The sequence below is a fragment of the Suillus plorans genome (assembly GCF_016647745.1).
Source record: "Suillus plorans strain S12 chromosome Unknown HD556scaffold_2, whole genome shotgun sequence".
NCBI classification, from domain to species: domain Eukaryota; kingdom Fungi; phylum Basidiomycota; class Agaricomycetes; order Boletales; family Suillaceae; genus Suillus; species Suillus plorans.
This window is the reverse complement of record NW_024537386.1, coordinates 321112-346846: the sequence shown is the minus strand read 5'-3', so window position 1 is coordinate 346846 and position 25735 is coordinate 321112. Positions and strand designations below refer to the sequence as shown.

The 25735-nt window shown below is 46.2% G+C and overlaps 11 protein-coding genes across 11 annotated transcripts; 6 read left to right on the top strand and 5 right to left on the bottom strand.

Moving 5' to 3' along the window:
- Positions 1-350: 350 nt before the first annotated feature.
- On the top strand, positions 351-3476 carry HD556DRAFT_1225037 (uncharacterized protein; the record flags this gene model as incomplete). Its single annotated transcript, XM_041296987.1, has 6 exons — positions 351-1016; positions 1075-1568; positions 1619-2013; positions 2062-2253; positions 2307-3158; positions 3208-3476. Coding segments are annotated over 6 exons (2868 nt in total), but the record flags the coding sequence as incomplete, so codon positions are not given.
- Positions 3477-3666: 190 nt separating this feature from the next.
- HD556DRAFT_1436355 (uncharacterized protein) lies at positions 3667-4589 on the top strand (the record flags this gene model as incomplete). Its single annotated transcript, XM_041305563.1, has 3 exons — positions 3667-3852; positions 3902-4213; positions 4266-4589. The coding sequence occupies 3 exons, from the start codon at positions 3667-3669 to the stop codon at positions 4587-4589; spliced, it is 822 nt and encodes a 273-aa protein (XP_041166861.1).
- Positions 4590-5662: 1073 nt separating this feature from the next.
- On the top strand, positions 5663-6178 carry HD556DRAFT_1222406 (uncharacterized protein; the record flags this gene model as incomplete). The annotated part of the gene is made up of 1 exon (XM_041296833.1): positions 5663-6178. A coding segment is annotated over one exon (516 nt), but the record flags the coding sequence as incomplete, so codon positions are not given.
- A 411-nt stretch (positions 6179-6589) lies between these two features.
- Positions 6590-7624, bottom strand: HD556DRAFT_1302876 (uncharacterized protein; the record flags this gene model as incomplete). The annotated part of the gene is made up of 6 exons (XM_041299562.1): positions 6590-6828; positions 6874-6978; positions 7027-7207; positions 7243-7260; positions 7309-7394; positions 7549-7624. The coding sequence occupies 6 exons, from the start codon at positions 7622-7624 to the stop codon at positions 6590-6592; spliced, it is 705 nt and encodes a 234-aa protein (XP_041166859.1).
- A 139-nt stretch (positions 7625-7763) lies between these two features.
- On the bottom strand, positions 7764-8120 carry HD556DRAFT_1436352 (uncharacterized protein; the record flags this gene model as incomplete). Its single annotated transcript, XM_041305562.1, has 1 exon — positions 7764-8120. One exon carries the CDS (start codon positions 8118-8120, stop codon positions 7764-7766), a length of 357 nt encoding a protein of 118 aa, XP_041166858.1.
- Positions 8121-8172: 52 nt separating this feature from the next.
- HD556DRAFT_1436351 (uncharacterized protein) lies at positions 8173-10276 on the top strand (the record flags this gene model as incomplete). The annotated part of the gene is made up of 8 exons (XM_041305561.1): positions 8173-8220; positions 8280-8381; positions 8433-8477; positions 8531-8879; positions 8928-9481; positions 9533-9577; positions 9627-9924; positions 9981-10276. 8 exons carry the CDS (start codon positions 8173-8175, stop codon positions 10274-10276), a joined length of 1737 nt encoding a protein of 578 aa, XP_041166857.1.
- A 917-nt stretch (positions 10277-11193) lies between these two features.
- On the bottom strand, positions 11194-11851 carry HD556DRAFT_1302874 (uncharacterized protein; the record flags this gene model as incomplete). Its single annotated transcript, XM_041299561.1, has 3 exons — positions 11194-11399; positions 11462-11560; positions 11812-11851. 3 exons carry the CDS (start codon positions 11849-11851, stop codon positions 11194-11196), a joined length of 345 nt encoding a protein of 114 aa, XP_041166856.1.
- Positions 11852-12093: 242 nt separating this feature from the next.
- On the top strand, positions 12094-12279 carry HD556DRAFT_1219609 (uncharacterized protein; the record flags this gene model as incomplete). The annotated part of the gene is made up of 1 exon (XM_041296766.1): positions 12094-12279. A coding segment is annotated over one exon (186 nt), but the record flags the coding sequence as incomplete, so codon positions are not given.
- Positions 12280-14622: 2343 nt separating this feature from the next.
- Positions 14623-15658, top strand: HD556DRAFT_1428518 (uncharacterized protein; the record flags this gene model as incomplete). The annotated part of the gene is made up of 5 exons (XM_041304720.1): positions 14623-14653; positions 14872-15046; positions 15117-15118; positions 15299-15509; positions 15607-15658. 5 exons carry the CDS (start codon positions 14623-14625, stop codon positions 15656-15658), a joined length of 471 nt encoding a protein of 156 aa, XP_041166854.1.
- An 858-nt stretch (positions 15659-16516) lies between these two features.
- HD556DRAFT_1302872 (uncharacterized protein) lies at positions 16517-17341 on the bottom strand (the record flags this gene model as incomplete). Its single annotated transcript, XM_041299560.1, has 4 exons — positions 16517-16540; positions 16622-16875; positions 16911-17223; positions 17279-17341. The coding sequence occupies 4 exons, from the start codon at positions 17339-17341 to the stop codon at positions 16517-16519; spliced, it is 654 nt and encodes a 217-aa protein (XP_041166853.1).
- Positions 17342-22578: 5237 nt separating this feature from the next.
- On the bottom strand, positions 22579-23782 carry HD556DRAFT_1436348 (uncharacterized protein; the record flags this gene model as incomplete). Its single annotated transcript, XM_041305560.1, has 3 exons — positions 22579-23307; positions 23359-23487; positions 23543-23782. 3 exons carry the CDS (start codon positions 23780-23782, stop codon positions 22579-22581), a joined length of 1098 nt encoding a protein of 365 aa, XP_041166852.1.
- Positions 23783-25735: the final 1953 nt, after the last annotated feature.

Here is a 25735-nt window from a genome sequence, read left to right as displayed (position 1 = left end):
TTAATTCACACAACTTCATACCAAGTTCATGGGCAAATCAAGAGTGAGGATGTTGGCTCCACAAAGACCAGTTCAGCTAGTCGAATGGAAAGTAAAAGATACTACTCAGGGCCGGAAAGGGAAATGGTGTCCAGTCAAACGACCCCAGCCAAGTCAGTCAGCCCAATCATCCCCAACAAAGTCTCCCGCCAAACAAACTTTGAATCTTACAAACCCTCAATTTACACCCGACTTCAATTCCCATCATGCAGACTGGAGTGGTCATGACCCCATTGGTCCGCTGAATGTTTGGTTAAAGAAAAGAAAGACGAAGATGCGCAATTTGTTTGCCATCCTGCCAAGGCTGACCAGGCTCCCAGAGCCCAAACGATTATCTCCGTGAATGGATATCTCGGAAGGACGATTACCTTCGGCTCCTCTTGGAATGGGAGGTACCACCTACAAACAAGTCTTGCTCATTATGTGGTGTAAATTTGGTGGTGTATTGGTGCCATGATTGCCTCGGCGATCCTATGATTTGTGCCAAATGCTGTCGACATGAGCACAGGCGATTGCCATTTCACAAGATTAGCAAATGGAATGGGAGCTTTTTTGAAGAAACATCATTAACCAAGATAGATATGGAAATTCATCTCGGGCATGGTGGGCTGCCATGTCCGGTTCTGGAAAATGCACATGAGTGGGAGGACATGGACGAGCCTGTGTATGAACCTTCCTATGATTGCTCAGCTATACCGGAGCTGCCTTTCCTTCACAGCAAGGAATGCACAACCATGGTTGACAAATCCAGTGTCCATTCCCTGATGATCCGGTATTGTAAATGCCCAAATGCATGTACCCCGGACAAGCAGCTATTTGCGATAGGAATGTTTCCGGCATCTTTCAGTCAGCCGAAGTCAGCATTCACATTTTCTGTACTGGACGGCTTTCTGCTTGATAACTTAGAATGTGGAACATCAGCTATGAATTACTACAGTAAATTAAGGAGAATGACATCTAGCATATTTCCGCATTCAGTCCCGATATGTATGAGGTGCTGCCAGGTCATCCATGTATGAATTAACATCAAAACAGGACCGCTACAGGGAATTGATGCGCGTGGGACAGCAATGGTGTCAACTAAAACTGCTTAAATGGAACAGCTTCACTCACGACAAAAGACAACCGGAATCTGGTGAACTTGCTCTGTTTTGCCCAGCGTGCCCGCAACCTGGAATAAATGCGCCGCAGCCGGCCAAAAGAAACAGCGATGATCCGGAATGGTTATATGCCAGATCTCTGGTCATGGATGGTAATTTCAAAGCAGAACATTGGCATCCTACTCATCCAGAAGATGAAGTATGGTTGACCGATGGCCTATGCTTCATGGTAACCAGAGACAAATACAAGGCCCATCTAGCTGGTGCCAACGAACATGTTCAAATGTTAGAATGCAACAACCACCAGGCTGTGAATCAAACGAATGCTTCCCGACACAAACTGGAAGCTACAGGAATTGGTGGTTGCGCATGCGCTCGACATGGCTGTTTTGTACCTCATTCCATTGTTGATTTCCAGAAAGGGGAACAGTGCGGTAACCAATTTCACTGGCTTTATCCTCCTTGACATCATTGATCAGACAAATGAATATGGACTACACTCTTTGTCATGCTTTGAGCCATCACACCAATGGACTCACTCGAGCCTTGACATTCTATGACATCAACTGCCAATATAACAAGCATTTCCGGCGCAGGGTAAACGAAAGTTCATACATGAGCATCCCTGCCGGTATGGAGATCGTACCGGGAATAGGACTGTGGCATGTCCATGGCCATCAGGACAAGTGCTATGTAAGGTATGCATCAACCTTTATTACAGGAGCAGCCAGAATAGATGGGGAAATTATGGAGACATTATGGGTGCCCTTAAATATTATATCTCCTTCTGTGAGAGGGATGTCAACCCCGCATCGACAAGAGTGTCTCGACTACCAAATGAACGACTCTAATTTCATGAAAACGATCAGAATGAGTCGGGACTCCTATCCTTTGCTCAATAATTGGCGCTCATGATCTCCAGGTGGTTTTCTATGTCGGAAATATCAAGACACTGTCAAGGGAGTTTCCGAAAGCACGGCAGCATTTCAAAAGCTCGATGATGCCACTGATCCGGCCATAGTTGAAAAATGGGAAGAACAGGATCAACAAGCACAAATACGGAGACTGGCAGATCCTTCGGCAATGGATGTCTTTGACGTGCAGCTACAAAATGGTGTGTCACGCTAACTATGCTTCCGAACTACATCACCAATTGGATGTGAATAGCACCGACGCGAAAACAACAAGAGCTGGCCTTGCTGGCTCGTGTTGGCCGTGGAGTAGGGAATGCGCAATGGGGTGCTGCCACATGGATCACATCTGGGATAACGATTGAAGAGCTGCAGATATCTGTGTTGATGGACATCCGGAGGTTGGGAAAACATCCCACCGAAACACAGCACTTGGAGATAGGGAGACGCCGGACAAAGTTGCAAAACCGGATAGATGAATTTACCATTGCTGCAGTCAATCATCTCGGAGAGGACTTTGATCTGGATGATGACATCAAAGATATGGAGGTTGAATTCATAGATGATTCAGAGCAAGAAGTGGACGCTGTTACCGACAGTGAACATGATTCCCATGAAGATCCGCGATGCAATGTCTTCCGTCCCGAGAATGTCATTATACCTCTTCCATCTAATATCGGCATTGATAGATGCATGGAGCTGGGCATCGGCCACCTAGTTGGTCAGGAAATTGCACTTTGGGAAGGGCAGGCTAATGACACCCTGCAAGCAATCAGAGTGCTTCTAGCGGACAAGGCAGTGCTCTTCTGCACCACCGTCCGTCCGGCAAAATCTCAGGCCAAGGTTACCAGAGCATGGACGCAGGTACATTCGGTGGAAAGGGTCATCAGACTGCAAACTATGATTTATTCAAAATGCCGGGCGCAACTTAGCAATCTACAAGCCCACACTCTACTGGAAAAATATCTCTGGATGGAAAAAAGTCATCTGAAGGCAAGCACTGCTGTTGCCGATCCGAATGCCTGGGGACAGAGAAACTCCACGCTTCCGTGGTTTTGGTCTCTTGATGTACAAGGTGATTCTGTTAGTAACGATTGGATGAATGAATGTGAGTCACCGTCCGAAGCTCATCATGACTGAACATTAACCGAAAATAGTCTATAGGGTCCACTGGCTTCGGGCAAAGGCTTTGCGTGACCGATGGTCGGAAGAACACTTGCTCATTGAGCATGAAATGGGTTGGACCTTACAGTTTTTCCTCCACAAGGCAAGTATGTGGTTGTCATGTATCACTCGCAACGGCGATTCACTGCCAGAAGGTCACAAATGTTATGCAATTCGGCAGGCTCACATGTACCACAAATTGGCCAAACATGCATGTGTAAGCTTTCTCAAGGCAAATCCAATGTTCAAGGTCATTGTTTAATTGCCGAGAGTGTGGTGTATTTCATGGATCAGAGTAACGGTCATAAATAGCCACATTATGTGTTTTTTGCATACAAAGACATCCCAGAATATGAGCCACATTACCGGATTTGAGTTTTCAAGCTCCGACAACACATATAAACAATGTGTCCAGGACCAGTTTCATGGCAGTCCTCCTATTACCACTTACCATGACTGACCAAACTCGCGCACTCTACGAGTCTGTCGCCGGCTCATTCTCAGTCTGGGATGCAGCCCATATATTTGAATACACCACCTCCAGATTCACCGCTATTCATCTCACACAGCTGGCGGAGCCAAACCCAACAGGTTCCTATCAGTACTCGTTTGTTCAACACCTCATCTGGGAGGCAGAGGTAATTCCATTTCGAAAGATCGAACAACTCTACTGATACCGACTTCCAGCGTTTTGTGATACCTTTCGTCAGCAAGTGTGCGGCGATGAACATCAATAGCAGCATGCCAGTTTATCTCAGCAATGTCCTCCTCCACATAACAGATTTTCAGACAGAAGACCAAAACCATAGAACACTCTTTGAGAGATTCAGGGACTGTCCGCACAACAAGGATGGTAATGCAGTAGCTCAATATCAGGTTGTTCCGCGCTACCGCTACTGCTGGTGGGGAACCCCATTTCATTTCACGGCTATGCAAATGCCTCTCCGGCTCTCAGTAGCTCAGGTGAGCGAGCTCACAGCTGATCATTTCAAACAGCGGGTAAGCGATGTTCAATCTTGTCCAAATTATAATTGCATTGACAGACAATCAGCCAGCCTTAGGTTTGCTCATACCGGAACCGATTACTCATCCGCGCATGGATGACCCGCTCCTTCAACAACTTCATGTTCTATGGACTGAAGTCGCCCGGCTAGGTCTAGACCTCGGACACATGCTGGTTGCAAAACTTGAAGCCACAGGAGCGGCGGTCGATGCAATGAACCATCTTGAACAGCCTCTCGATGAGGTCTATGATGCTATGGCTGCCTCTCAAGTGGCGGTGGATGTGTTGGCGGAAGATTATAACAATGGCCAGATTGGAACATCTCCCCGTGGAGATCCATTTCCTGAAATGCATCCCTTTGTGTGCAAATGAGGGCAGCCGCGATGTCCAATAGTTACGGAAGTGTATGGATATAGGTAGCAAATGAGTCTGGTATATGTAAATATTACATGAGATATGTCCGGTAGCTACTTGTGTTTTACAATTCAATGACAAATGCCATTGCCGGATGCCAGAGCGTTTTGATATTACGTTTAAATCATTGCTGCCGCTAGGTTTGTTACATCATCAGCATGGAGGCTGCTCGGCAAATATTCACTTAAGATGCAACCCATGCTCACACACCATCCCTTTTGTCTCCATCATGATATCCCATGAGTATTGGGCGGCCTACCATGAGAAACTGGCTGCCCTTGATCTCGACACTCACCCGACATCATTTATTCCACAGGATTGGGCTCTCAATGCTGTTGACATAGCTAGCGAATGGGTGGAGCAGCAGTTCGCAGCTCATGTTGCTGGCAGACCCCTTGTTCCTGCTCCTCCGGAACTTGATCCGGAAACCATGCTAGCATGCGGACACCTTGCGTTCGTGCTCGCAGAGGCGTATCAGCATCCCAGTGAGTTCAGCGCTGTATTATTATAACATTATCCTGATGTGTGAAGTCAAACTGGATATCAATATCATCCGGTACAATGAGGCATTGACCAAAAGAGAGTCGGGACTGAATGATGCTCGTGAAGAAGCTTTGTTGGCAAAGTTCCCTCCCTCCAAGCCCATTCTGTTGGATCACCCATCGGTGGTAATTGACGCTGGTTGCAGAATCATACTATGGTATCTGCCGGGTGCACTGAACTGGTCCCTGCAGGTGAGCGGAGGCACGCAAAGATGTCCGATATCACTGACAGAAGGTATGGGCAACCTGTTGCAACATAGCATCACCACCAGCAAGACATCGACCGGAAAGACGACGAAATGGAGGACAAACACTTCAAACTTTCACCCTTCAAAAGAACCCGGTCTAATACCCGGGTGTATCAATCTTTCACCTTGCTGGTTTCAACAGGGGCATGAGGTGAGACTAAGCTTGCCCAAATCATTGCGCGCTGAATGTAGGCAGTGTCAAGGCCGGCCACTGCAGAATCCGTTGGATGGGTTTATTCCAGAAGTCTCTGCCGCCTTGAAGGGCGATAGCGGCATGTCATCGATTATAGATATGCAGCGTCCGGCTCTCTTGTCATCGGCTGCCCTTTGGGTCATGCACCCACAACTTTACAGGGCATTAATGTCCACTCACGTAGCACTCGGGCATTGGGCGGCAGTGCATGGTGAAGATCAGATGTACCGATGTCTCCAGCATTGCGTGTCAGCATATTCCGGCGCTTCCATCGTTTGCAACAGGCAATCACCCGGTCATTGTGATCCCAAATGTCCTCCAGAGGGATTTGACATTCTTACTTGCATAGGAAGCTATAAACATGTGGTGATGAATTTGACAAACTTGGGTATCGATTTGTTGTATAATCTGGGAGTCATGGTCAGTTATTCTGGCCGGCTTGTGAGGCACAGTGTCCAGGTGGGGGATGGTGACCGAATTGTGTGGGCATGGTTTATGCGGGACAGCGTGCACAACTATGCTGGAACCCCACATACAGAGTTTGCAAAATACAGCCTGGCCGACTTTGCTACATACCACCTAGCTAGATACAATCAGGCTGATTTTGTTCGGTACCGAACATGATCCTGTCGGTAGTTCTGACATTGCATTCTTAGCCTCGGTTGTATATCGATTCTTTAGATACTACGTTGTTGCCGGGACATGATTCATAGGCTGATGTTTGAGTGGCTAGTCATTGATCTGGGAGCTTCATTCGATGGAAAACGGTCATCCGACATGGCGATTGGCCACAACCGGTCCATTGCATTTATATCGGGGAATATATGCAACAGCATTGGCCAAGCAAATCAACATGAGCCGGATACATTGTCGGTGCAATTATACAATTTGTTCATTGGCCAGGTCACTTTCAGCAGTCAACATAATTACAATTCTGATATCTACTTGTACCGTCACCCGGAATGGGACACCTATTTATGTAGCCCTACCACTCCTTTCACAAGTTGCAATCATGTTGTCCAGTTGTTCCATGATCCGACGGTGTACATTAAGGAAATGGTGAACAGTTGCAATGTCCTCACTTAGTTCAGTCACTTTGATCACTGCGTCCATGTATTTCCCCAGACCATCTCGATTCGACGTCTGTGTCAATGCTGGCGTGTGGTCACGGTCAACCTCGTCGGTTGGCAGTATGTTGTTCAGGTATGAATTGACTGCCATTATGTCAATCGTGAGCAATGCCAGATAAGGATACTCACCACCCTCATGCCAAATACTGTGTAGGTGTGTGATGGCATGTTGCATAGAAAGTTCCGCATGTTGGAAGACTTTGTTTTCATTTCCTGCATGCCTGCCCTGCATACCTGCACAGCTTCAAAAGTCATAATGCAACCATGTGAAGGATGACTCACCTACTGGCATACCGGACAACACAAGGTGAACCATATCGTCACTGCCTGTCACAATTGGTTCAATCTCTCTGCCGTCCCATCCGCAATCATACGGGTCCTCGGCCACCGATGGGTTTACATCCCCACAGTGCTGTTCTTCCATCACCGCTGGGGATAGCTTGTCGGTATCCATCGGATCACCCTATCCGCAGTCATATTGATCCTCCACTGACTCACCCATGGATATTCGATCATCTTTTGGATCATCCCACCCACAGTCATAGGCATCAGCGGGTGACTCACCGGATTCCATGATACATTGATGATCCATCGGGTCATCCCATCCGCAATCATACAGATCGTCCCTTGACTTACCCGTAAGCGTGATACTGTCATCATGCATCAGATCGTCCCATCCACAATCATAGGCATCGGCCACCGATTCACTTGAACCGGCGATGCCTAAATTATGGCCAGGATGGCCTCATTCATTGGCATATGGATCCTTCACCAACCCCTCCGAACTAGGATTATCCCACCCACAGTGGTGCGGATCCTGGTCGTTGCTTCTGGTGACGTTGGTAGTGTGTCCTGGTGGCAAGACCCTGTGTACTGTCATGTCAGAGGTCCGCATGCTTTCCAAAAGATACATATCTTTGGACCGTTAGAAAAGAAAGGAAGATTGAAGTAAACGGGAGGCTCACCGGACAGCATGCTTCTGACTTCATCACAGTGGCCGTTGAAACATAGCTCATATACTAAGCCACACCATCCGGTACAACAACATCATCATCGTCCTCTGGAACTTCGGCACTGGTCTCATTTACAACACCACCTGTTGTGGCTGTATCTACTTCAGCTCTTCCTTCCGGAGACATAGACTGTGCGAGCAAATCTGCAGCACCGGCAATAGAACTGTTGCCATTGTCACCATCCCCATTCTCACAGGCATTGGAACCTCTGACCCCCCTTCCTGTTTCAGCTCCAATCCCGCTGAAATGCAACCTTTTTGTGCCAGGCACGAAAAATGCAGTGAATGCGATTCCAAAGGTCGGCAATGGTAAGAAGAGATGGGCGGAAGATGACCACCCAGTAGAGGCTAAATCAGTCGACATTTCTAACTCGACTTCCCGGTCACGGAAGTCTGTTCCGAAGAGGAACAGGTTAATGTCAGATGATGAAGACAATGATACTACCAAACCATTTCTGACGCAGGTGAGTCCTGCTTCTTTCGTTCGGCATAGCTGACTCACCAGATGATTATCTTCCCTAAGGTGGTACCATCACCGCTCATCACCAAAGAGAATTTGGCACTGGCACATCCGGATTACTCGGAAGGAACAGATGATAGGGGTTTCTGGAATGCAGAAAGCAGGGTAAGTGTTTTTATTGTGCTAACCATACATTTTGACTCGGGTGTTTATCAGCCTGTTGAATGGGGCCAGGACTCTGATATCGCCACGGCAGTGAAGGTAACCTCATCATTATTTGCATGAAAAAAAAATTAACGCTAGGATGTTTGAAGTATTCTGTTCGTCATCACCCGCAGAAATGCGACAAGTGCACCAAATTGGGTGTGGCCTGTCTTGTCCTCCCAGATAAAAAGTTCAGATGCATTCGACTTGCCTGCACTAATTGCAATGATATGAAGATCACATGTGCGATCAACGGAGTTGGCGTCTGGGAAAGAATGCAGGCAAAGGCAAAGGCCAAAGCGGCAGAAGACACCTGCAACCCTGTCAGACGCTCCAAGTCATGTGCCCCCAAGTCCCGAGTTGTGAACAATGCTCCGGTCAATACCAGGTCCCGGAAGACTGTGATGCCGCCAGCTCTTTCCTCTTCGGAAGTTGAGCCTAACATCATTGAATGTGCAGGTGAATGTTTTCATTCTGCAGTTGGTACTTGAACTGAAACTGATGTAGACTCTGCGCCGGATGCTAACCCATTGTGCGTTGATGTTTCACCGGTTCACACAGAGGTTCAACTGATGCCTACAATGTGCCCATCGGTGCACGCTGAGGCAGAAGTGCCGCAGGCAGTCAATCCCGCGGAGCCCGAGCCAACTGCGAGGGACATCCTGCAGAGCATCCAGGACCTCGGAAGATGGCTTGATCTTCTCGCCACCAATGAAAGGGTCGATGAGTTGGATGCAAGACTGGGTCCGGTGGAAGATATCTTCGGGCAGCGATTGAGTGCACTTGAGCAATGTCTCAATTCATCAGATACAGAATGGAGAGCAATGTCAGCTTCCGTTGGCCATTTAACCATTGCTCTCCACGACCATAAAGATGATCTGACTGCACACCGTTCCCGGATCAACACTACCGCTTATGCCCCCCCTACTCATGTAAATGCACACCTCCCGGCCTGGCTCGCTCAAAGTGATGAAGACCCGCACATCTCAGTACTGACCGTCACTACTGACAAGGTTGTTCCACCAGGCGATGAACAGGGTTTCTGGGACGCAGAAACTCGGGTATGTGATCTGCACTCATCCATAGCGCTGGTATACTGACCAATTTCAAAGCCTACAGAATGGGGCTCAGATGCTCATATCGCCACTCCATGCCAGGTAAGTCTGTCAGTACATTCACAGGAGTCCACGGCTAACATATGTCAAGCATTCCATTCATTACCATCCTTGGCAGTGCGACAAGTGCACGAAATTGGACATACCCTGCGTTGTCCTTCCGGACAAAAAGTTTGGATACACTCGACTTGCATGCACAAATTGTGACCAGATGAAGATCACCTGTGCGATCGACGGCATCGGTGTCAGGCAGAGAATGCAAGAAAAGGCGGCCGCGGCTGCATCAAGACACTCCGGAACGCTCATTAAGAAGTCCCGCGAGATCTCCAAGACCCCGGTTAAGAGAACCCTTGCCCAACCCCCTCGGGTTGAACTCAACATAGTTGAAGGTGAGTTTGCTTTCAAATCCGACGAGGAACTTGAAACAAATCCAGATGACTCTTAGAGGAGAAGCAACAGCCTGGCCCGCCGCCTGGTGTGCCCATGCACACAGTCCCAACTGTTGGCACAAGCCTTCGGCCAGAACAGGATGATCAGACTGCGCCAGCCAACATCGCCGATCCCGAGCCAACTGCAAGAGACATCCTGCAGGGCATCCGGGACCTCAGCAAGAGATTGGATCTCTTCGCCACCAATGAGCGTGTGGACACCATGGAGATAAGAGTGCATTCGGTGGAGAATATCCTCCACCAGCGGTTGAACGCACTGGAGCAACACCTCAACGCCTCGGATGCCCGGTAAAGCGCATTGTCGCCACCTCCAGTGTGTAGAATGAACTAGTTTCCAATACCATATATATTGTACTTTTAGCTACTCTTTTCGTGCTGTTCTCGGTCACTTTCCCTTGTATTCCGGTTCTCGCTTTATGTAATTTGTAGATATGAACTACATTATTGTTTCCCTCAATATGTTGTCATCTGTGGTGAGGGAATGCTTTAATTTCATGATGCTCACATGAAGCTGTGACAGCCAATGGCATAATGATCCGGTGTAGATAGTCCATGCAGTTGTTGGTGTATCATTGCTGATGCTACATGCACGGTGCATCCCTCCAACAGGTGTATTAATAAAGTACATACATGACTGCCTATTATCATACCATCTTCCGGAACCCGGTGTCACAAGCTGATCGGCTGTCCGATCATCAGCTGCTTATCGGATTTGCATTGCTGTGCGACTTGTGCGGGTCCGACATCATCATTTATTCCTATTTTCAACTCTTTCCAAGACGCATCCCTATTGACTAAACTTTCACCATGTCACCTTCGGAGACCAAATGCTATCTGTGTCACCGTAATATCTGTCGCCCCTTCCGAAATCATATACGCATGTACCAGGCACTCATAAGCCTTTCTGAGACCTAATGCTTCACTCTTTGGGCCGATCCATAAGACACACTATAGACTGAAACATCACTCGCCAGACCTTCCTGACTTGCTGGGCATATCCGTAGGCCCTTTCGACCAAACACTAATTTACTCGGCCCATCTGTCACTCGTTCCGACATACCTACCGAAAATCCGTAGATGCCCTCTCGCCGGCCACTTGTGTACGCCAGTTGAAAAATAACTAGTATCTGAGACTAAATGTGCACGGACAGCCAACAATGCCTAGCCGAGCCCTTCCCTAACTCACGAGATCAAACACCAGCACTGGGCCTATTCACTCGCAATGAGGATGATGACCTGGCCTTGGCGCACTGCGAGTTGGAAGTCTTCATATGAAGGTGGGAGCAGCAACCATGAGAACGCCGGAAGATCGCGTATCTCAGCTACCACAGTTTCCCATTGCCTTGTAAGTCTCATATATTCCATTGCTGCCCGATCAGCAGCAGCTCTGTCGGTGATGGTTGCAGAACTCTGGGCTGCATTGGAAATGAGTTTGCTCAGCTCTAAATAATTGTGCATCAGTGTTGGATTTACTGACTCGAGGTCTTCGACTGTCCCGAGTTGAAAAGCCAACAGCCCTGCTCCACGAGCTCAATTGCCAGTAGATTGACATGACATATAGCACATGAGGCTGCAACTATGGACAGGTCTATTGCTCTCACAGATCTCAAGATTTTCAAGGATCACTTCACCAGGGCAATACGAGATTCATCTTGGATGAACCCAGGGAGTCGAGGACGGATCTCATAGTGCTCTTGCGGATAATATGGGACCAGATTGTGCTACCTATTGTCAATGTACTCAATCAAGTTCTCAAACTAAAGTGCCACTCTCAAATCTGATTGTGGCCCACTGCAGCTTTCACGTCCATTTCTCCATGCAGCTCACCTGTTTCAAACAAAGGCGGATTGTTCTGGGAAGAAGTCATGCCTGGAGGATCTCTACATTTGCTTTTACACGCCAACACTTTCGGCTCTGATCAGATCTAGACAGTTGATGAAGAAGCATGTGCCTCCGTCTGTTGTGGCGATCAGACAGGGTCAACGGGGTGCAGGGAAAGGCAAGGCACTCTTGGCCATTGACAGCGAGCTTGAGTTGGTAAATAAGCTCGTCCCTGCAATAGCCAAACACACCACTATATCCGGCGACAAAGCCACCTGAACAGGTGCACTCAAAGCCTTGCAGCAGAACACCTGGGTGCACCTTGCTTGTCATGGCAAGCAGGACCCTATGCAGCCTTATAATTCGCATTTCGTCATGAGAGATGAACATCTGACACTGCTCAATATCATGGAGAAACATCTTCTGCAGGCTGAGTTCGCATTCTTATTGGCTTGTCATACTTCTGTAGGCGATGCTGTTCTATCTGTTCCGACCATCCCAAGAATTTTCCATCCTACCCCACACTAGACTCTTCGGCCCACCTTCACCTGCAAGATGCATCTTCTTCGCTTTTTCGAACACTTAAGTTAACTGAAGCAATGTTGAAGTATGTGAGGATGTTGAGGGCCTTGCCACATGATAAACAAAGCTCGCAATCACCACTCCGCCTATCTGGTGGTCTGTATCATATGTTCACAACTCATTCATGTACTACACCATGCCAATATTCAATTTCAACATTCAATCTCCCATTTTCGACTCACGCTAACTGGCTTACACACGTGCACTACTGTCCATGTCTCACTCATGAAGCCTGAAAAAGCACGATATGCTACAAGACAGCCACACCATATATTACGAAAGTCGATATCCCATAGTGTTTCCGATATGACGAGAGGTGGGTCACGAGTTGTCCTCAAAGATGAGAAGCAGGAGCAAATGGAAACTTGCATGTAGTGCTCTGGCGATATATCGCCTATAAACATCTCTTGCTTCTTGACTTTGCCATTCTGGGCACTGCTTTCCTTAGTTGATACAGTAGGGATATCCAGGACAATACATTGTCAATGTCAAGACCTATACAAATGACTTGAATAAATACTGCAATGAAAATGACACTACATAACTACTTGACTCCACCACAGTGAGGCTTGGAATAGAAACAAAAAAACAATTCCCCATGCTCCCTGCAAGCACTAGACAATGGTTCGCACACTGTTCGGATCACTTGTCAAGTGGGGATGTGCATTTGCAGGCATCATTAGTGTCCTTGAACAATCCCAGTTTGAATCCCACTCCCCCTTCTCCACTGGATGCCTATCAACAGGTTAGGTGTGCGGAAGTGACTTTCACGCAAAGGTCTGATTGATAAGTTCACTGATGTCGAAATTCCAGATCTTCCCTTGGATCAACCGCTGCTATTGACTTCTTTAATAAAAAAGGAGCATTATTCACCTAGTTACGCTTGACATCAACTCAAATTCTTGTCGATCATTTGCTCTCAGCATCACTCGTAGGGTGACAGAGTTTACCTTCAAAGAGAAGGGCGGGAGAGGAGGAATTTCTCAGTCCGAGAACGCCACTGCACATAAACTGTCTCATTGATTGTCACGCTGACATATGGACTTGTTTCCCTGTTCTTCCTGCCATTCAGCGGGAGACAATTACATCCAGTAACAGATGTCCGCGAACATTGGCATTCATTATAAATCGGGACCATCATTATGTTCTCGCCGCACTTCCACGACCTTATCTACAATTTTGAAAGGATGTCAAAGAAGCCAATGGGAACCATCCTAAAATCAATGACCATCTCTGTCACTACATATTCAGGTTTTCCAATAGTCTCCTTGGAGCTGCAGAATGGAGCGTGTCGAAGTTCAGAGCTGGGAAATCGTTGGTGGACATCCTCTGCCTCATTCTAATTCACATCACAGTGACGAGGGAGAATCATTTCATTCCACTCAAGGATGGTGTATATTCAACCGAACTTGAGAAGTCCCTTGGCGCAGATGTTAACCGCATTGTCAATCACCTGTCTTTTGGTTGGTATGAATCTTTGTTCCAGTCATACATGGCGCAAAAGGTGTGATATATGAATGCCTCAAGTCGAGCGACACTGACTTTATCTGGTGCCATCTTCAAGCCGGTCAAAGTTGTGTTGTCCATGGGCAAACAATTGGTGGGGAAGAGCTTTTCCTTAAACCATCTTGTGAATATGTCATTCGCAGGATTGGCCATGCATACGACAGAAGGGGTCTGGATGTTAGTAACACCGACTAAAGATGCTCTTATTGTTGCTTTGGATTTTGAAGGTATGTTGAACCAAACCATCAGTGGATGTTTCATATTGATATCTTTGTTTAATAGGTGTTCATAGTATTGAGCATTCTGCTCAAGAAGATACATTGCTTGTGCTATTCAATACTGCGAACTCTAACTTAGTTTGCTGCCCACTGTGTGTTTCTCATGGTTGCATGACATCCTTTATGTAGGTGCTATTCTGGAACAACTTCGCCTTGAGCCGACACATCACAGGCTTATTCCACTTGTTCCAATCAAGCTCGACTGTCCTCGACCCAGCATCTAACCTGAGTCTATTTCAATCAATGCTGGCGATCATAATTAAAGTACTTTCTCATTTCTTGAAATTTATTTTTCATGTGTTTTGACATAAACCTCATCTGTCAGGTGTTGGGCAGACACATCCACATTGACTACTGTCGCGCCTCAGATGCCACTGCTTGCACAGGGAACAATGAGGTTCAGCATATCTCTAAGTGAATGTTGCCTAACCTGGAACATGCCAAGGACTTCATGACGCACAATCTCTTTTGGCGGCGGGCCGGTGAGTAATTCTATGACTATCATCCTGGGCGATGATACATGGTCCGCAGGCTTCAAAGATCCCTATTCTTGGGAGGAGCAAGCAAATTTCGCCAAGTGGTGCATATCAAATACTCAAAGTGCAGTAACATAACTGAATTCATATTCTTGTTAGTGACTCAATGTGTAGCAGTATGGTTCGTTTGTGCTTGTCCTATTGGTGATTTACTGTTTTGCCAGGCCCCGAGCACACTGCTGCAGCTGGAAATGCTGCTCAGCCATCCTATTGCACCTTACCTTTGTGTCACCTGCCAATGGATCCTAACAATGACCAAGTCGGTTTAGGATACATTTCCAATGACGGACATCTCTTCTCATGTAGGAATCCCATGATTATGCAGCAAGCATTCCATGTGTCAGTGGTCAGCTAGGTTCAGTTACAGTGATGTTAATTAATACACATCCAGAATCTTGGTAGCTGATAGGTGTGAGACAGTGTTTGCTTGGTTGCTATTGCTATTGCTAATTGTTAGTAGATCTGGCTCCATGGCCTCTGGTCCCTCCCAAACATGCCTGCTTCAGATAGAATTGTGTGACACTCTAACAACTGGTTTGGTGCCGTGGTTTCTTCCCTGTGTAGCTTCTGGTCTGCCTGTGTGTGCTGTAGCAATTGGTGGTCAACAAGCAGCCAGACATGACTCATACAATGTTATTCTCTTTGATCATTCCATTACGAATGCCCTCATACATGATTTTGTCAGTTCTCCAGACCAATTACTTCATGCCATTTTGTGTTATGAGGCTGACGGAGGTACGAACTTCACTGAAGCAATTCAGTGGGCTCAATCAGTCATGGAACAACATTGGAGCACGGAGAGGTGCGTCGGTCTTCCCATACACACATCTAAGATCCTTAACATGGCTTTTAGGAGTCCTATAATCATATTGGATTGCAAAGCTGCAACACATTTCAAGGGAATCCATTTCATCCCAACTACCTCCCACCAGGAGGATCTTGGCCCTGTAGAGCTTGCCCAAAACAGGGTTCAACGGGTCCTTCTTAAAAACCATCGCATACATGTCCATGGCAAACACAAGAGAATACGTGTACCTGGTTATCATGTTCGCCCGCTGAGGTGTCAGTTTCAGTCGGTGGCCCATCAGAATACAACGATCACATGACTCACCTGTAGTAACCTGCATCATAGCCCCCAACGATATGTCCAAAAGTGCCTTGGCCTGGCTGGGCTTTACTCCCTTTCACGAGCGATATCGATTCACATAGGTCATTCCAGAGTTAACAACCTGACAATTACGTAGCGACTGTGATAGTCATCCAAACTTTTATTCTCGAAAACTTCAAGATGAAACACACCTCCTTATCAGCTTATCTATCAATTTTGGCGACAGCGGCTTCTGTGTCTCATAGTGGCTAGACATTTTCTCGAGCACTTCACTAGCATCTGAGAACATTTCGTCGCCAGCATCTGACATAGTTGGGGTCTCAAAACGAACACATTGCTTAGGCATGATCATTTGCGTCAAAATGAAGTTGGAGAGTATGATGATAAATATGTGCCAAGATATACTTTGATATGGACAACCGACTGTGGCAATTGAATGCATGGAATAATGATCAATGACAATTTTCTATTTATGTCATAATTACATTCATTGTTCTACACCACCATGCTTCTATGTTGGCCATGTGTTCTTGGAAACAGCCAAAACTGACATATTGGTATGAATCCCATCTCTGAGTTGCATTCCTCTTTCCCTTCTGCACAGCTTTACCCCATTATCAACTCATCAGCATTTTGCATCTAGTGCTATAACTCCTTCCAAAGCAGATGCTGCTCTTAATGACACATTAGAGGATGTGCAATCACTTATAAAGCAATGTATGAAGCTGAAGGAGGGGAATTCAGCGGTGGGGTTGGCATTATCAGATGAGATTGCTAGACACATGGTATGTCTGCTGCTGACATACCTTTGGGATCACATATACTGTTCTGGTGGGAGCTTGGTCTTGGTCTTTATCTGATAGGAATTTCTTCTTCCTTTTTTGCCTCGGTTTCGAGGACCGGGAGGGCAACTCGGGTGCATCAGTCATAACTGCCTCGTTAGCATCCTCCTCTGCCACTTTTCTCTTCTTACTATTGCCAACCTGTGGCGTGACCTTTGCAGGTTTCTTCTTCATGCCAGCCACAAAGAGACTGTGTTTGACGGGAGCAGCAGGAGGTACTGAAATGTCAGTAGATGTTTGCGGCTCTGCAGACTGTGGTGGGGGAGATACTGGCCTGGATTGAGTGTCCGGTGAGGTGATCGGAGCCAGATCAGCAAGAGAGCCAAGACCGTGGGCAGCAGTGTGAATGTGTCATTTGTGGACAGGTGGATAGACATAGGTGCATGCGGGGGTTCAAAGCAGGTAGAAGCCTCAGCTGCAGCGGAACTGCTGTAGCCCATGGTCTTGTCAAATCGGGGGTGGCTCTTGATCCTTGGGTCATTGTTAGACACAGAGGTCCAGTTGGGGACATGCTGAAAGGCACTGCCCTTGGAGTACTGCTGGATGATGGCAGCACAGGAGAGTAGCTGCGGAGAAAATGATGTTGCAAGAAATTTGAAGTCAAAGAGAAATAAAACTCACCATGCACCTGGCAATGTCATCCAATAATGTCAAAGTCTCTGGATCACCCTCCTTCAACTTCATGCAACACTTGATGAGCGGTTGCACGACCCTCAGAGTGGCGTTCAGGGCATTGTTAGCTGCCTCGGAAGGTGTTATAGTTGATATTGTGAAGCAATTGTAATGTAGATATGGAAGAGGGAAATTTGGTGGTTGGAAAACTTGTACAAGTGCTGGGTTTTATATCAACCCATGGGTTGTGGTCATTTCCGAGAATTGTGGAAGCTCAGAAATGTTATATGAAGCTATGGTATTCAATGGCATAATACTCTAGTGTAGATGGTTCATGCGGTAGTGACAATGAAAGTTGTGTGACTCCTGACTATGGAACAAGAATGCGGCCGATGATTGTTTTGAGAGTTATGACGTAAAATGTATATTCTGGTTAGTTGGCCCATCCGAGATTAAATGCATATTCTCTTGGGCCAAAAATCACTGGCTGGGCCCATCCATAAGCCCATCCAAGACTACCCAGCATGTATACTGGGCCAAACAATAGATGAGACCATATGTTACTCCTCCAGGCGGGATCATATGCATATCTGGTGGGCCGAAAAAAACTGGCTGGGCCCATCCATGACCCCTACCAAATTCAAAACACCAGCCTACCCCCTTACCTGTATCTTATATCCACATCATCCATATATTCACATACTGCAGTGAATCATACCCGTATCTTACAGTTAGCCCAATGTGACAATCACCCATACTATACAAGCCATCCCATGTGAGCCCATGAGCATATTTTAGAGGTAATATATGGCTGGGCCTTATAATAGGTATATTGTAAAAGTAATACATGGCTGGGCCCATGGTGCTAGTTGGCCTCTTGGCTGGTCTATGTGGTCTCTCGGCTGGTCATAAAATTAAAATTTTGGCTGATTCATATTGAGTCTTGGCCATGGCAAAAACATCAGCCAGTCCATATGGTGCCTCGGCCAGCCATGACACCAAAACATTGGCTGGTCCATATTGGGTCTCGGCCATGATAATAAAACATCAGCTGGTCCATATGTTGCCTCGGCTAGCCATAATACCAAAATGTTGGCCGATTCATATTGAGTCTCAGCCATGATAATAAACATCGGCTGGTCCATATGGTACCTCAGCCAGCTATAATACCAAAACATCAGCTAGTTCATATTGAGTTTCAGCCATGATAATAAAACATCGGCTGGTCCATATGTTGCCTTGGTCAGCTATGATACCAAAACATCAGCTGGTTCATATTGAGTCTCAGCCATGACAATAAAATATTGGCCGGTCCATATGGTGTCTTGGCCAGCCATGACACCAAAATGTCAGCTGGTCCATATAGTTCCTTCCTTGGCCAGCCATGACACCAAAACATTGGCCGGTGTGAAAATAACAATCCTGCTGGGCAGCAGGAAAATGTTGGGTCTTGCTATGCCTAGCTGTGGTGTCAGAATAGACTGTGTTTGATCCAAGAGAATCTCTGTCTAAACTCAGGCTTAAGAGAGAGAGGAAACAAAGAAAGAGAGTGAAAGAGGCACTCCAAGCTAATGACAGAACACTGAGTTCCAGGAGCTAAGTAGTGAGCTGAAAAAGCTACAACTAAGGAATGCTACTAAATAACCCAAGTTTATGAGGAGCCATCAAGAACTGGAAACTGGGGAAACTAGGTAATGACTGTAGAGTCCTAGGTGAAGGTAGAAGATGATTATATAAGCAGCAAAATGCGGACATAATCTAAGAAAAGTGTCAGGAAAAGATGCTACATAAACACCCTCAATTACCACTAGTGGAGAGTTGAGTGACACATCTCATGGGGGCTTTGAATACTGACTGTCCTCAGTCAGTCCATCACCAAGAAACAGAAAAGACTGCCAAGGAAAGTGCAAATGGTGAATATCTTCAGTCAAAATCACCTTCTCCAAACACTTAATCTCTCCACCAAGTCTAGCAAAACACCCATCTACTCTCTCTGCAACTTCCTAAAGACAGTCAAGGATGAGATGGAGGATAGAATTCAAGGTAGGCATGGATGAGGACTGAGATGGAGGAGATGGAGGAGGAATAGATGAAGGATGAGCAGGTAGTGGTGTTGGAGTGTCTACAGACTAGCTGACCAAAACACCATATGAACCAGCTGATGTTTTAGTGTCATGGCTGGTCGAGGCACCATAACAATCTCCCTCAGTCATATGTATAACAGACTGAGGGGAAAAGGAAAAATAATATGAACCACTATAGCATCGCAGTTGTCATGTGTATGCAACGTGCGCCAAAATTATGAAGCAGAATACTGTAGCTGACTGTATGGAGGCAACTGGGGGTCGAGCGTGACAGGTTGCCACATTTGGCAGGTAAGCAACCAGGCAGTTCACGATCGTGACATGCCAAAAATTAGCAACTGTCAACATCCTGGCGCCGCATGTCATCGCGGAAAAACTTCCTACAGTATCAGCTGACGAGCCTTAGTAGTTATTTTTCGTACCAGCGTGACATATAAACTCATAGCAACTCGACGTCCGTGATGCGTGACCCGGTTCAAATTAGCAACGCAACCAGCTCTGCGTGACACATGACAGTTGCTTCCATACAGTCAGCTACAGTATTGTGCTGACTGTTGGAGGTGAGCCAGTAGGGAGCTGATCATGCAGCAATTGCAGCATCTCAATGGCTCATGGTATTGGTATCATACTATCGGTTACCACAACTTCAGACTGCCGCTGGTTTGGACAGTCACAAAATGTAACAGAGTAGTAACACAATGTCAGATCCTGATATGTGGTGAAGAAGAATGTGATTTGAAGTAGAGTTGAGTGAGATATAACAAAGTGTCCGAACCAGTGGCAGTCTGAAGTTGTGGTAACCAGTCATTGAGTGCGGTGCAGTATTTGATGTCACATGAAAATGATCATGTGATGGTTCAAAATGTGGTTCAATTTCAACTTCCGCTTCATACATTCTCTTCCCATTCTACTTCCTTTGTTACAAATCTTCTCACATCACATTGTCATAGCTCCTTATGGGGGTATAGAGCTGTTGCTCTGACATCATGTGAGAAGTGACACTTGTGTCTAGCTCCTTTATGGGTGCATATGGCTGTCGTCAACAGTCGCATAATGTGTCTGTCTCATTTGTGTCACTCTTGCATGTGTCCCATCTCCTCTCTTTTCCTATCCTGTTTTCATCACTCTTGCATGGGTCCCATCTCATTGCCATAGCTCCTTATAGGAGTTTTGAGCTGTTGCTCTGGCATGGCATGTTGGGCAACTCTCGTACGTAGTGCCTTTATAGGTGCCTGACTGTTGTTGACGGTCATGCGATGAGTCTGTTATGTTCATATCACCATTCGACATGTCACCTCTCCTTGCTATGTCTGCCACGTTCACATCACTCTTGGACGTGTCCAATTTCCTCTCTTTTTCTGTCCTGTCTGTGTCTCTCTTGGACGTGTCCAATCTCCTGCAGACCCATAGCAGAATTGAGTTATTGCTCTGGAGATGAGCATTCCAACAAATATAGAGCCTGTTCGGCAACCGTGATTTGAGCCAAAATATGATTTCGAAGTGACGCAAGAATCTCAAATTTCAAACGGAGTCTGAAAGTGAACTCATAATGTTCGTTGTATGATAAGATCAATATCTATCTCAATGAATCTAGTACCTGTACCAGGTCTTCAACCGCTGTTTCCTCAACCACTGTTGATCCCACAGGATCACCTTATACCTCCACAGCTAATCCAACCACCAGATGGAACACAGCCAGCACGAGCAGCAGTCCGCCAGCGCATCCTTCGTCATATCACATTGATTGTCAGCATGCTTCTGGCTATAACCACACAGATACTCTTCTTAGAGATACCAGATGAACCGGAACCTTACCACACATCAGCCTTATCTGGCCAAGAGTGGGTCATTGAACTTGTTATTGGCCATCCAGAACGGATTCACTGTGAGCTCGGCATCCATGCACATGTATTCGAGCGTTTGATCATTGAGCTTCGCACTCTCGGTCACGTGGACTCGCGCTATGTCTCTCTAGAGGAGCAACTTGCAATATTTCTATACTTGTGCGTGACGGGACTCACAGTACGACATGTGGGGGAGCGATTCCAACAGTCAAACGGCACAATTTCTCAGTAAGTCCTATATATATTTCGATTTTGATGCTCAATACTAACATTATCATAGCTACTTTTGAAAGATGCTCAATATTTTCTCGAGCCACCCGTTTTACACCACCCATGTCCATCTTCCCACTGCCGACACGCCAGTCTCCACGGAAATCCGCGATAACCCAAAGCGTTGGCCCTATTTCAAGGATGCCATCGGAGCGATTGATGGGAGCCACATACACGCCTTTCCTCCTGCATCTGAACACCACCTCTACCATAATCGCAAAGGGTTTGTATCCCAAAACTGTCTCTTTAGTTGCGACTTCGATCTGAAGTTTACCTATGCGCTTACTGGTTGGGAAGGATCTGCTACTGATGCACGTCTCTGGGATGAGGCACACGAGGGGGGCTTAAAACTTGCGCCTGGCAAGTACTTTCTTGCCGATGCCGGCTTCCCTTCTCGTCCAGAGCTCCTGATACCTTATCGTGGAGTTCGTTATCATCTTACGGAGTGGGGGCGGGCGAGTGTGAGGTAAGCTTTGGTTTTATTCAAACATGTATGCAATTAACGGTTATTTTTCAGGCCGGTGAATAAAGAAGAGCTTTTTAACCTTCGTCATGCGTCTGCACGCAATGTTATCGAACGAATTTTCGGCGTCCTGAAGAGACGCTTTTGCATTCTATTGATATCCCCAGAATATGGGATGGAGATACAGGTGCGCGTCCCTGCTGCACTCTGTGCTATCCACAACTTCATACTCACTCATGATCCGGGCGAGGGACCTCTGCCACAAGCCGCCATCATCAACGACAACCCTGCAAATCAAGGACAGCCTCACTCGGACAGTACTAACTCTGAGCCTGAACTTGAAGGTGGGAATGTAGACGCATATGCGAATTCAAACACGTTCCATGATCATATAGTGACACAGATGTGGGAGGACTATGAGAGGTATATTCACGAGCACAATCTTGTAGAGGACGCGTACATGTCAGACGTTGATACTGACGGAGATGATGATTTCGAGCAGGAGGCAGACGAGGACATCTGATATTTGTACTGTATCCTTCATACAGTACAACAATTTGATTGAGATTGATTAAAAAAACAGTGTGAAAATGTGAGCGCATGGAAACACGGTATTTCAAAGTACAAAAAACGAGACTTGCATTAGAGCTACAAATTGAGAGTTTGTTTCATCTGATTGATGATGCTTCTCAAAAAGGTCGCACGTAAATCAACTTCCATGATCTGGATGTATGTAGAGCAGATCACCGGACTCCTCATGAATGCATGCACAAGAACGAGCTTGTCCTCACCCGTCAAAGTCTCCTCCTCTTGTATTGCCTGCAACGCACGTGATCTGTCATCTGCCAGCTGACTCTCATCCGTGGACCCAAATGCCAAGTTAAGAGTGTCTGCGAGGCGGCTGATGGTGCCTTGGAGATTCATTACAGCAGCGGTGCTGGCGGCCTCCTTTACGGCCCTCTTGCTGGAGCTCGCACGCGACTTGCCACTGCCCTGGGTTGAAAGCTTGAGTTTTTTGTCCGACAATGCGCTCGACACATGCGACATGCTAGTGGAGGTGGTAGAAAGGGGAGCAGAGCGATCAAATAACATGTCCATGTGGGAGCGCTTTCCTGAACTGGATGCTGACGTGAGAGGAGGTCCTATGACTACTGGACTCGGAGTGATGGGCTCATGGGCAATCTCAACCCCACCCGGAGTGTTACTAGTAGAGGGACCTGCCACCAAGCCCATGTCAGCAGTGGTGGTGGTGGCAACAGCATCAGCTGATGGATTATATGCTGCTGCCCCATGCGCAGCGCTGACTCTTGACAGAAGTTGTTCCATCTTAGCGTAAAATCTCCATCCGTTTTTGAATTGCTTCATCCCTGCATTGGCCTGCACTGAAGGTGAGTATACTGTTTGGTGGCCCACCAAAAAATCACATACTGGGTTGGTAAGATAAGCGGACCAAGCATCTTCAGCGGCACGCCCTTGAATGTTGGCACCAATCTCAGGATCCCAGTGAATCCCAGATTTGTTGCGGTATTTGTTTATCTGGTTGAATGCGGCCTTGAGCTAAATTTGAAAGATCAGTATGGGAGTGGCAAAAGGAAGGTTTAAGATGACATACCGATGTATACTTGTTTCTACAGTGTGCTCCAGTCTTCATAATGCCCTGTGTCCTGATGTTCTGGGCCTCAATAGCAGTGGCCGCTTTGTTAAAAGTGTCAATCTTGAAGGATGTCGCTGCCATCTTCAATTTGTTTGTGATAAGATAATCAAGGAGGGCAATGATCTCTGCATCGTTCCACTGGGCCTTCTCCTTTGATCCAGTGTTGAGATCAGCTAGATCTTCTTGAGTGACCTGCATGACATATATTTGTGCACACAGTATGATGGCAGATACAGTGATGAAGACCTGCTTTCATTGCAGGAGATTGATAGTATTGTGATTGCCAGCAGGGACAAATGTAGTCATGGTCGGAAAGAAAGGTATTTAAAACTCCGCTGGCGGCTCCTTCTGTGCCGTAGCCACACATTCTCAGATTTTTCTCAAATCACGGTTGCCGAACAGGCTCATAATTCAGTGATCTGAGAGAACAGGAGAAGAATTGAATGTATGATTGTGTATCTATATCCCATGACAGAGCTGTTTGATGAATTCAAGAATAAACTTCCTCAAGTAGTTACCAGACAATGAACCAACTTTCATGAATTGTACACTCACCCACCATACACCTCATATATTCATTGAATGTAGTATTTATAAGCAATAAAGCAGTTAGTCCAAGGTGTGTCAATTCAACATGCCATTCATGATTGTTGGACGGCATTGGGTCACCTATAATATAGCTACCATGGATATTACCTTTTGGTGCTGAACTCCATTCCTGGTGGGCTGACACCATCGTGCATGTGTTGAATTGGTTGTATCTTTGGGTAGTCACTACTATTGTATGAATCACAATTGATTATTTAGCATCAAGATGATGAGGAATGTGGCGAAGGGCATTATTTTTTTTGCATATCTGAGACATGCAACAACTGAATTAGAGTGAAATGGAACACCAATAACACTTTACACGTCAAGGAATCTGCCCTAAATGCTCAGCGTCTACTGAGAACCCTTCATGATACCTGTTATTAGATTCAGATGCGACAACATACATTTCAAGAGAGTAGGACAAGCATATAATAAGCACTAATGAGGTACATACAAAATGTAAATACAATGGTCTAAGTACAGATGTCTAAGTCAGTGTTGGCAAACAATGCAATTATTGTATCCTTGAGTGTTTTCAACTGACTTCCTTTATGTGATACCATTTTCGATGCTTTTCTCAATTATGCAGCCAAATGCATTGTTTTATCTGATCCACTGTGTTTAGCAGTGGGTTTGATTTGTAAACCAAACCACACCCTTCCCGGTATATATCATAATGTTCAACCTTGCCTTCTACCATGATTACCCCGTCTCGACAACATTGATATAAAACTGACCAAGGTTTCTCGGCGCACATCTCATCCCACACATTATCTTTCTCATAACAAATCTCCCATCACACAAGTGAGTAACTCAGTTTATCACACAACCCTTATCATTTCAGACTCTAATTTCTAAAGATAATACAGGATGCCAGCCAATTACCAACCAAGAAGGAAACTGACAGCATACAAAGTGTCTTTTCTGGAAGACTCAGCTGACATTGAGAACAACACTCTCACAGATGTTGCAGACCACGGAAATGCTACAGGCCACCATTTGGTAAGTTAGTGCTGGAGCACAAGTACTTCCACATCAAGTGTCATGAGGATCAACAGAACGACAACACCCCATATGTATTAACCGACTTCGCATTTTTTGATGTCTGGCAAGACATTGTTCCTCTTCCGGAACTAGACGGCCTTTTGAATTCAGGTCCAGCAATATCTTTGGGGCTGGTATGGCTTCCATTGAAGGCCACAAACCTGTCTACATTCACATTGGACCTTTGAGACGCTACAATGTCAACCTTGCTGATGCTTATGGGTAAGGCTATTTTTTATTAAATTTATATTGAACGTGCTCAATATCTTACCACATTCATGTACAGATCCATGCATTTTTGAAGATGAAGATCATCAGCAATACCCCTGACGAGGGAGACATTTGGAATTGTGTAAGTTTCATGTACTTTCTTGTATTACTGCGACATTTTACTAAATCTATTTGTAGGTTCCTCTGAGAACCACAAAGTCATCTGGTCTTTGATGTATGCACTAACAAACCAGAGCCAAAAAAGAGCCAGAGGTGATAGATTTGATGCTATTGGATTGATTGATA